At 46.2% G+C, this 12002-nt stretch overlaps 1 protein-coding gene across 1 annotated transcript in view; it reads left to right on the top strand.

Moving 5' to 3' along the window:
- The first annotated feature begins 6569 nt into the window (after window positions 1-6569).
- PARP12 (poly(ADP-ribose) polymerase family member 12) overlaps window positions 6570-12002 on the top strand; it is a 35286-nt gene continuing 29853 nt past the window's right edge. Inside the window, exon 1 of the mRNA XM_026657581.1 lies at window positions 6570-7096. Within this exon, the coding sequence (XP_026513366.1) occupies window positions 6762-7096 (335 nt within the window). The 5' untranslated portion in view covers window positions 6570-6761. The remainder of the gene's footprint in view (window positions 7097-12002) is intronic.

Consider the following 12002-nt stretch of genomic DNA (forward strand, 5'->3'; position numbering starts at 1 on the left):
GCCCGGAGCTTGGGGTTTGGGCGGCCCGGGGCAGTGCTCGGCGGGGGGGCGGGGGGGGGAGTTGGGCAGCCCGGCCCAGCCCGGCGCTCGGCGGGGGTTTGGGCGGCCCGGCGCGGCACTCGGGGTTTGGGCGGTGCAGCGCGTGGGGGTTTGGGTGGCGCGGCGCTCGGGGGGTTTTGGTGGGGTGGCGCAGCACTGGGGGGGGCAGGGGTTTCGGTGGTGCGGCGCTGGGGGGGGTGTTGCGGTGGGGCGGCTCTCTTTTTTTTGCCTGGGGCGGCAAAAAAGTTAGAGCTGGCCCTGCTCAGCTCACAAACACACCTCTACCACCTACTGCCTCCACCATTCAATACAGCTACAACTCAGACACCGAGTGCAGCAGCAGTGCATATGCATAATTTCCAGAGGGTATTGTCAGCTCCAGGGGCCCAGGTTAAGGTTACATGGGCATGTATCCTAACCAGGGTGGATAAAAATCAATGATTTTTTAAAAAAAATTTAAAAAAATCACATTTTTTAAATTTAAATCAGATTTTTTTGATAAAATGCTTTTTGAGGAAAAAACCTATCTAAAGATAGTTTTAATTAAGATACATTATAGCTCAAAGATATCTCATCATGGAATAGGGACTATAAATTCTAATTCTATAGTATGAGACAATATATTCATGTACTTTTTAAGAAAAGTTTTGTAAATGAGTTCCAATAGTTCATGGATTAGGGACCCAATCTCATGAGGCTCCAGGGGCTTCTGTATAGATTATTTAGGTTAATCTTTCTATCTACCCAATGGGTGCTCAGTCTAGAAGATACCATCAGAGATGCTTAGTTTTGCAATTCTCAAACTGTGGATTTGTGTCTCCAGAGATAACATGCTTGTTAACAACAGAAATGTTTTTAAATAAATAAATAATATATAGAGGTGAGAAATAACAGACCTCAACCCTATTATCCCTCTGCAAATTTGTGTACACAGAGTCAATCCCTTACCTCTCTAAAAGTGCAAAGTTTCAAAAAGTTCAATGAATAGAAGATTGTTGGGGGCGGAATAGATCCAGACAAGGAGAAGAAATCTGGAGATAAATGTGAGAAGGGAGGGACAGGCAGTAGAAACAAAAGTGAAACTGTTTGAGCAGCATATTCCAGAAGTCTTGAGGTCTTTCTGAGTGTAGCCTTCATTGATTTGAGATCTATCATACCATTCTCTCACTAGAAGGGAAAACCTATAATGGCAGCAGGCCATAAAAGAGACCCAGTTTGGGAATATTTTAATGAAGTTCCTCTACCTGTGGGTAAAACAGGCATGCGTGCAAAATGCAAACAGTGCAACAAAGAAATGCAAGGCCTGAATGAAACAACATCATGAGAAGTGTTCCTTCTCAGGAGGAAACATGTCTGAACATGTAGGATCTTCAGGTTTGTAAACTTTTTTATTTCATACTTCTTTCTTAAGGACTGCCCGTCTTCCTTCTGGACTATTCTTGAATTCTCATGTTTGAGCAATAAATATAGTTGTTACTCTATGGTACTATAATTTTAGATGCAGTTGTGATAAATAAATAGCTGAAATAGGCAGATCTTCCTTTTACAATTTCACCTTTAAAGTAGTAGTGAGTGTCAGTAAATGCAATGAGTAATACTAAATGGTAATAATAATTAAATAACTGCATTGACTTATTTTGTTTAGGAAAATCCATCCTCAACATACAGGATTCTGAAGACTATCCACCTTCAAGATCACCATCATTTTCTATACTTTCAGAGTTATCTGCCAATGATAGTGTTTCAGTCACATCATGTATGTCACATAGCCACAGTATATCACCTGTAGCAAAAAGAAAAAAAAATCTCCATCATCCAGAAACAACCATTGATAAGTTTGTGATAAGAACCAGCAGATTACAAAAAGAGGTAATTGATGAAAAAATTGCCCGGTTTCTTTATGCAACAAACTCTCCTTTCCGTGTGACTGAGAACCCACACTTCATTAACATGGTTCAGTCATTAACACCAGGATACAGTCCACCCAACAGAGTAGATGTCACAGGCAAATTGCTGGATAAAGTGTGTGAAAGAGAAATTGAGCAGTGTGCAAAAGGTCTAAACGGTAAAATTGTTAACCCGAGTCTTGATGGGTGGAGCAATGTCCACAATGATCCTGTTGTATGTGGTTGTGTGACAACAGAAGAAGGGAATGTCTTCCTTACAGATGTAGGGATATTAAAGAAGGTACTAACAGTGATTCCCCCAAGTGACAGTGCCCTCCCCCCCCATAATTTGTCCCCCACACTTTAAAATCCAACAGTTTCACCAAGTACAAAAATCTCGTGGGTCTTCTGTTAAAATTTGTAAGCTACTGTCTGTAGAAACCATTGATTGTATCTGTCCTGTGAAAGATACTTTATTACTATGTAAAACTTACAAACAAGTTAATTGACTTTGTTCTTGAAGTGAACACTATGTTACCACCTCTGCTGTGAGCCTTAAGCCGTCAATTGACTCTGTGCTTCAGGCAGTTTATTCTGTAATTGATACAATGTAAACAAATGCTATAAGCCGTTAAGTGACTTTCACTTCATTGTAACAGCAACGTAAGGTGACCAGATGTCCTGTTTTTATAGGGACAGTCCCGATTTTGGGGTCTTTTTCTTATGTAGGCACCTATTACCCCCCACCCTCTGTCCCGATTTTTCACATTTGCTGTCTGGTCACCCTACAGCAACAGCTCCTAGGAACAGACTCCCACCCTCTGTGATTAAAGGGCCAGGAGTCTCAAATGAATTAGCATATACCCCGAAAGTGGTGGAGACAGTAAATTAAAATATGGTTAAGATATGGAATGTATGTTGATGAATGCTTGATGTACATGAATGGTTAGGGATGTGCCAGCCTAGAAAGGGAGTATCCATCGGCCAAAGAATGTGTCAAGTAGACCACCAGACAACCCCCGGAGGGTAAACTGGGATCCACCCCATCACCTGGAAGGATGAGAAACATAAACTTTGGACAGTGTGGAGCCACCAGGAATGTGCCACTTTGGACAGTGTGGAGCCGCCAGGAATGTGCCATCTGCTGATTGAGTCAGCAACAGCAGGATGAAACAGCTCCCATAGACTAACATAGGAATTAATTCCTATAAGAATGGACTCTAAAGACTGAGGACTTTGAGTCTCTGGTTCTGCTGCCAGCCTCCAGGAGCATCAGGTGCATCTGACACAGACTCGGCTCCATCCTCATGACCAAGATACCTGGCCAGTAACTTGGCATGAGCAACTTCTAGGCTGGTAACTATAACACCTATACAGAACTTGAATGAATGACTGTGTGAATGAATATATATACATGTGTGTGTGTGTGTGTGTGTGTGTGTATAAGGAATAAGTAGTGATAGGAATAGGTAGTCAAACAACCTAAATTATTATATTTACAATGAATGTGGCATATTTGCCTTATCCCTCTTAATAAGATCCTGCTGGTTTTTATTCTATTGGTATAATACAGAAACAATTGATACATCAGGAAATGCACACACAGAAGAATATTTACAAGAAGTAGCAGTAAAAGCTATAACAAACTGTGAAAAAAAAATGCAAATGTCTAGTACACAGCTTGGTCACAGACAATGCTGCAAATGTATCCAAGATGAGAAGAAATTATTTAGAAGAGAGTCCCAAGCTAATAACATACTGTTGCAGTGCTCATTTGATGCACCTCCTAGCCAAAGACTTCAGTGTTCCAGAAATAAAGACTAATATTGTTGAATTGGCAAAATACTTTCGTAACAACCACTTTGCAGCAGCTGCTCTGAAAAAAGTGGGAGGAACCAAGCTAACTCTCCCACAAGACGTGCGATGGAACTCAGTAGTGGACTGTTTTGAGCACTATAGCAAGAACTGGCCTAATCTGATGACAATTTGTGAACAAAATTGTGAAAAAATAGATGGCACTGTCACAGCCAAAGTTCTCAACATTGGGCTTAAGAGAAATGTTGAACACATGCTGAGTACCCTGAAGCCTTGAACAAAATGCAGGGAAATAGCTGTTTTATTGTTGATGCTGTTGAAATTTGGAAGGAACTGAGTGAGACCTTAAAAAGAGAAATATGCAATGACAGAGTTAGATTACAAACATTTAAAAAATGAATGGGAAAAGCACTATCTCAGCTCATTTTCTTGCAAATATTCTCAATAGTCGGTACCAGGGTCAAACCTTAACTGCTGAAGAAGAGGAGTTGGCTATGACATGAACATCCAGCAATCATCCCTCCATGTCAACTATAATAATCTTCAGAGCTAAGGATGAACCATTCAAGAAATATATGTTTGCTGATGATGCTTTAAAGAAAGTCACGCTAGTGAACTGGTGGAAGTCACTTAAACACTTGGATTCAGAGACTGTTGAAGTGATAATCCCACTTTTAACAGCAGTAGCTTCTTCTGCCAGTGTAGAAAGAATATTCTCTTCCTTTGGACTAATTCATTCCGAACTGAGAAATCGTTTGGGACCTGAAAAAGCAGGAAAGCTTGTTTTTCTTTTCCAGATTATGAACAAACAGGAAAATGAAGGTGAAGACGACCGAGTTAGCTGCAGAAGCCAATATTTTAAGTTTCTCATGTTGACCTGGCTGACATAGTCGATTTAATTTTTTTTTAATATTTCATTTAACTATTTTAGTTAAAAATAATTTTAACAAAAACAAACCTGATTTTAAAAAACTTGAATGTTTAACTAAATTCAAAAATTCATATCCTTGTCTTGTTAAAATATTATGTTTGCTGTTGAAGAAAAAAATCCAGAATATATAACCTTGTTGTTTTAGTTAAATAAAACAATTTAAATGTCTGTCTGCTGATGTTCTCCTTCTAATATAGCATGGCAAGAAAATCCTCCAAATATTAATAAATTGGAGATAGTTCACCTCCCAATGACTTCATAAATATCTGCTTCAATTACCTTTGGTAAATGAAATAACCAATTATTTCATTTTCTGGTATAGCTGTAAAACTGATCTGAAAAGTTTTCAAAATAAATCACTTAAAAATGTATAGTGTGTACCTTCTAAAAATGAAACCTACATCTATCTCTGAGTTGTGAAGAATATCTATTAAGGTTATAACAACCAACAAGAATGCACTTTTATGTAGAAATCCATGATTAAATCGAGTCTTCTTGACTAGTGATTTAAATCATATCCACTCTGACCCTCACTCTGCATCTCCTGGTTTTCTGAAATTTTGCTGAACTCTACATTCTGGAAGGACATGAGCGGTCGCTGGGAAACCCTAACTTTGCATAAACAAAGATTATTTTTTTTTGCATTTACTGTAATTATATTATTTGTATTGCAGTAGTGCTAGAACAGTGGTTCTCAAACTTTTGTACTGGTGACCCCTTTCACATAGCAAGCCTCTTAGTGTGACCCCCCCTTATAAATTAAAACCACTTTTTAATATATTTAACACTATTATAAATGCTGGAGGCAAAGCAGGGTTTGGGATGAAGGCTGATAGCTTGCAACTCCCCACGTAACAACCTGACGACCCCCTGAGGGGTCCTGATCCCAAGTTTGAGAACCCCTGGCCTAGAAGCCCCCATCAAAGGCCAGGGACCCATTGTTCTAGGCACTATGCACACACATAATAAAAAGGTGATCCCTGCCCCCAAAAAGTTTACAAACCATGTGTGTCACAATGTTGTGCCATGCTTACATTGCAGTGCAATGCAATGGCATTGACTAACAAGTAATAAAACTTAGCTCTTATATAGGACTTTTCATCAGTACATCACAAGAAGCTTTACAAAGGAGGGCAGTGTCCCCCTTTACAGATGGGGCAAACTGAGGGACAGAGAGGGGCTGTGATGTCAAAAACTTGATGTCACACACAGAAGCCGATCCTGTGGGTGGGTGGATCATGTAATGTAGGTGACCTGGGTTTCAACCTCACCACCAGGAAATACTTGACAAACGATTTGTGCCCAAAGATACCTGGGTACATTCTAATTACACAACTTGTTACATCTTCCTGAAGATGAGCTGAAGAATGGTTCCTGTTAGCATCTCTGCTGGGTTTATAGGCACGCCCCGGCCGGGGGGGAAAGGGAGCCAGGACACTAGGGCTGGGTGGCGGCTGGAGAAGCAGCAACAGGAGAGCTGTTGTGATACCAGTAGGGTGACCAGACAGCAAGTGTGAAAATCGGGATGGGGGGGGTAATAGGAGCCAATATAAGAAAAAGACCCAAAAATCAGGACTGTCCCTATAAAATTGGGACATCTGGTCACCCTAGATACCAGTGTAGAGGGCAAAGTCAGTGGCAGCAGCGGACTTAGCCCTGGCCGCTGAGGGAGCCTGAGGCCAGCGCGTTAGGTGCTGTTTACAGCGCTGCGTGTCCCCACCCCCGGCTGCAGCGCCCCGCAAGGGAGCGGCCCGGGAGGGCAGGGGAGGGAAACCAGGTCCCTGCACTGGCCACCTGGCTGCTCTGCAGCGGAACTTCCTGAAGGGGCGACTCCGCCTCCCCGGCGGCAGCTAATACAGCGATGCCGGGTCACGGGTGCTACATGGGGACGCCCTCAGGCCGCTCGGGCTCCCGGGGGCGGGGCGGGGTACCTGCGCGAAGAGCCGCTTTCAGTTTCGTTTCTCTGCGAGAGACTCACAACAATAAATAGGCAAAGAGGCTGCGGGGAGCGCCGGGGCGGAGCCGTGCCAAGGCCTCCCGGCGGAGCTGCGCCAGGGGGCCGCGGGGTGAGGGGCTCGGAGCTGCCCGGGATGGCCCGCCCCGCGCTGCCCAGCCAGGCGCTGCAGGCGCTGTGCTCCGCCGGCGGCTCCCTGGAGCAGGGCGAGCTGTCGCGGCGGCTGCCGGCCCCGGGTCCCAGCCTGGACAGCCTGTTGCTGACGGAGCCGGAGCGGTTCACGCTGGTGACCCGGCCGGGGCCCTGCTCGCCCGGCGGCCCGCCCCAGGAGCAGCGGGTGGTGGTGGCCACGAGCGCGGTGCGGCTGTGCCAGGAGCACGGCGCGCCGGGAGCCGGCTGCGGGGGCCAGTGCGGCCAGCTCCACATCTGCCGGTACTTCCTGTACGGCAACTGCCGCTACCAGCGCACCAGGTGAGCCGGGGTCACCCCCGGGGCTCTGGGGACCCCCCTCTGGCTATTCCCCACCCTCCTCCGCGGCGGGAGCCCGGATCCATCCCCACCCCCGGGCGGGGGGAGCCCGGATCCATCCCCCTCTGGCCATCCCCACCCCCGGGCGGGGGGAGCCCGGATCCATCCCCCTCTGGCCATCCCCACCCCTGGGCGGGAGGGGCCCCCTGCTCGGGTGGGGGGGATGGGCCCAACACAGCCATTTACATTGTCAGTGGGTGCCACCGAAACTGTTCAAGGGAGCGGCCCCTCTGCTGAGGGAAAGCCCCTCAGGGCTGCTGGGTCAGGACAGCACACCCAGTGTCTGCTCAGGGGTTGGTGTTCATTTCTTCTCTCCCCCCCCCCATCCCACTTTCTCACAAAATGTGGGGCGCTCCCCTCTGGACGGATTTAGGGGTTGTGTACAAAAGGCTAGTTTGGTGCGTGCAAGATGTGGACATGAAGATGGGGGAGGCCTTTAAAGCTCAAAGGGCAGAGTGGAAGGGGGTGTGCAACTGGTTTTGCTTTTCTGATTATGGGGCTGGACTTTCAAAAGTTTAGTAAACCAGGAATTGATCATTGTTACTCACTGGGGGATAGGCTGTTCCATGGCATGAGGATATCTTTGCTATTTTTCTAGTGGGATATGTGTTTTTTCTTCCATGTGTCTTTGTATTTTTTTAAATAAAAAATGAGATTCTTATTAGCTGTGGTAGTTTATGGAATTTATCTTTTACTAACTTGGACAGTGAGTGGAGTTAAAAATAAAAAGGGTGTTTGTTTTGATAAATCTTGTTACCTTGGTTGCACTGTTCCTATCTGGCTTTCCACTGTGCTTTTTGTACCTCCCAGTTTCAGATTTTGCATTATTATGGTTAGGGGATTTGCAAGAGTACAGGTTCCATTTAGGGTCTAGCTATAATAGTTGTGTGTGTGGTAAATATTTGAATTTTGAGTGGGGTTGTTTCATTTTGGAGATGAAGCCTGTTGATTCCCCTAGTAGTTTCCTCTTGGGTAAGCAACTGTTTATCCTAAGTTGGAAAAGGTTGGGATGCTCTTTGTGGTATGTTTAAAGCCATAACACCCAGGGTTTGATGTATTTATTATTTGTGATGTTATAAAACCAGAGAGAAGCATCACAAAAAGTCTCAAAGCTGCAGAGCAAGATGAAATAGCATAGTCGAGGTGCTTGGCATAAGATGGTGCAAATCCTGGAAAATAGAGGGTGTATGTGAGACAGTGCTTTAATGGATTGGGTAAGTGAATAATGGTTAGCTAAATAAATGTATCATGCCATTTCTGCAGGGCTCTTTATAGTAAGCAAAATATACAAAGTAAAAAACATAACCAAATTCTTATCATAGGTATGTAGCACACTGGGTACTAGACAAATACTAGTTTTCCTCCCAAAAGCTTCATTTACTTTAACATAACATGTGGAGATATACCTCTCTCATAGAGCTGGAAGGGACCCTGAAAGGTCATTGAGTCCAGCCCCCTGCCTTCACTAGCAGGACCAAGTACTGATTTTTGCCCCAGATCCCTAAGTGGCCCCTTCAAGGATTGAACTCACAACCCTGGGTTTAGCAGGCAAATGCTCAAGCCACTAAACTATACCTCCCCCCTATATACTTTGAAATAGCTTGCTAGACTATATGACTTACCATTGTAAACTATAAAGATGTATGCAGTGTTGATGTAGCCGTACTGGTCCCAGGATGTTAGAGAGACAAGGAGTGTGAGGTAATATCTTTTATTGGATCATCTTTGGTTGGTGAGAGAGACAGGCTTTCACACTTATACAGAGCTCTTCTTCAGGTCTGGGAAACTCATTCTCAGAGTGTCACAGCTAAATACAACCTGGAACAGATTGTTTTTCATAAGTAGTTAATGCATATTTCAAGGTGCAGTGGCCCATTAGAATCCATCCATTCATGGGGGGGAAAAGAAGGGAGGGGGAAAACAGGCAGCTTGTGGGGGATTGTTAGTGGGTTCTAGACTGTAATAAGCCATAAATCCAGTGTTTGTATTCTGTCCAAGTGTGATGGAGTGGGAATTTTCTGTAAATATTTTGTATGAATGCTGTGTGCCTTGGTTTCCCCATATGCTGAATTGTTAACTAGGTGGTGGGAAAAGACTGTTTACTCTTGGGGTAAGCTATAACACAGGTGTGACTGATGCCTAGTTGTCTGGGGTCTGCCCTAGGTCAGTGGAGAGCCCATGAAGACAGTGGCCAATCCAGTCACTGGGACATTTGATACCGATCAATTTACGACCGTAGGTGGCCCACCCCATCTACAGGAAGCAAGCCGTGTTTGACCAACTGGACAAAAAAGGACTGAGGAGGGGCTAGGTGGGACTGGCCCAAGAATTTGAACAAAGAGGACACAGAGAGACAGCAGGAGCCAAAGGGGCACACTGGTCGGGGCTCTGGGTTAACCAGAATGGACCATGCTGTAACTTTCTTCTCTCTAAGGTTATGTCTACACTGCCCATGTTACAGCGTGGCCATGGCGGTGCTGTGATGTGGGCAGTGTAGTCACGCTTTATCGCTGGGGAAGAGCTCTCCCGGCGATAAAAAATAACCACCCTGAATGAGCAGTGGTAGAAGCGCTGTCTATACTGGTGCTTTTCAGCACTAAAACTCTTGTCGCTTGGGGGGGGGGCGACACCCCTGAATGACTAAAGTTTTAGCGCTGAAAGTGGCACTAGACGCTAACTAAGGACTTTCTGTGCTGTGTTCCAGTTGACTACTGTCTTTACAGTACTGGCTGAGAGTTGCTGTGACTGCTTAAGGAATGAGGAGGTGCATAGCTCCCTAGGGGCATACAAGTGTCTTTCAGGTGTCCGTCCCAGTATGGCTCGCTAAACAGAGATCACGGTGTGAAGCAGGGGTGCTGAAGACTCTGAGGTTCAGTCTGAGGCAGTGAAGCAGCGTGAGTTACCCTGGAGGAACAGTGAGACCCTTGGTGGGGGGTCTGGCAAACTGAAGGGATTTTCCAAGAGAATGTTCCAAAGGTGGGGCTATAGCACGGATCGTGTGGATCCGTCACACCATGATTTTTAGTGTCTAGCAAAGTCATGAATTTAAGCACCCAGGCTCATCTTTTGAAGGTGTTGTCCAGATTTCCTTTGAGAATGAGGAGTGAGAGGTCATATAGAGTGATAATTTTGTAGAAAGTGATCACCCACAGGTGATAGTGTTTTTATCTTTTATCATTTTCCTGTGTAAGCTTATTTGAGAACGTAGTGATTGTCTGTTTGATTTCACCCACTTAGGGCTTTTCTACACTGGCACTTTACAGCGCTGCAACTTTCTCACTCAGGGGTGTGAAAAAACACCCTCCTGAGTGCTGCAAGTTTCAGCGCTGTAAAGTGCCAGTGTAGACAGTGCACCAACGCTGGGAGCCATGCTGGGAGCCGCAGCAGCGCTTTTAACATTGCCAGTGAAGATGTGTACTTAGTTCAGGGGTGGCCAACCTGAGCCTGAGAAGGAGCCAGAATTTACCAATGTACATTGCCAAAGAGCCACAGTAATACATCAGCAGCCCCGCATCAGCTCCCTGCCCCCCCCGCTCCCAGCGCCTCCCACCCACCAGCAGCCCCACCAATCAGCGCCTCTCCCTTTCTCCCCGCACCTCCCGATCAGCTGTTTCATGGCATGCAGGAGGCTCTACGGGGGGAGGGGGGGGTGGAGCAAGGGCACGGCAGGCTCAGGGGAGGGTGGGAAGGGGGTGGAGTGGGCCTATGGCAGAGCCAGGGGTTGAGCAGTGAGCACTCCCCAGCACATTGGAAAGTTGGCGCCTGTAGCTCCAGCCCTGGAGTCGGTGCCTATACAAGGAGCCGCATATTAACTTCTGAAGAGCCGCATGTGGCTCCGAAGCCACAGGTTGGCCACCCCTGCCTTAGTTGTTGTTAGAGCATTTAGTGCACTGGATGAGGTACACCATATGTTGCGATAGGCATGTGTAGAACCAATGCATCTTCAAATGTGTGTTGTGGAGGGCACTGATTATCATAGCAGTGTGTCTGTCTGCAGGTTTTGCATCTGTTCTGAATAGAGAAAGTGGATTTATGGCTTATTACAACAGTCTGTAACCCACTAACCCCTTCACCCCCAGCTGCCATTTTTTCCCCCTTCTGTCCTTTTCCCTCCTGTGACTGGAGGGGTGTTAATGGGCCACTTCCCCTTGAATAGTCCCTTGAAATGTGTGTTAACTGCTTATGCTAAAGATAATCTGTTCCATCTTGTATTTAGCTGTGATGCTCTGAGGAGATTCTCAGACTTAGGCCCTGTCCACACTGGCAAGTTTCTATGCAGTAAAGCAGCTTTCTGCGCTGTAACTCCCGAGGTGTACACACTGCCAAGCCACTCAGTGCGCAGAAACTGCGCAGGTGCAGCTCTCTAAAAAAAAAAAACCCACCCCGATGAGAGGCATACAGCTTTCTGCGCTGGGGCTACAGCGCTGCGGTGCCAGTGTAGACACCGTGGCGATTACAGCGCTGCGATTGGCCTCCGGGAGGTGTCTCACAATGCCTATTCTCACCTTTCTGGTCATCGGTTTGAACTCTACTGCCCTGTCCTCAGGTGACCAACAGTCATCCCCACCTAGGGTGATCAGATGTCCCGATTTTATAGGGACAGTCCTGATTTTTGGGTCTTTTTCTTATATAGGATCCTATTACCCCCCACCCCCTGTCCCGATGTTTCACACTTGCTGTCTGGTCACCCTATCCCCACCCCATACATTCCTTTGCAAATTTGAAAGTCCCCTTCCTGTTTGCTCGGTGATGCGTGCAGTGGTCTCAGCGCATCTTTCCAGGTGGCCATGCCTGCTCCACGCACCAGGTGATCCCCCGCTTGGAGCAATGCTGAGCTGCTGGACTCATC

This window comes from Terrapene carolina, unplaced genomic scaffold (assembly GCF_002925995.2).
Source record: "Terrapene carolina triunguis isolate 2854851 unplaced genomic scaffold, T_m_triunguis-2.0 Scaffold247, whole genome shotgun sequence".
In the NCBI taxonomy this organism is placed as follows: domain Eukaryota; kingdom Metazoa; phylum Chordata; order Testudines; family Emydidae; genus Terrapene; species Terrapene triunguis.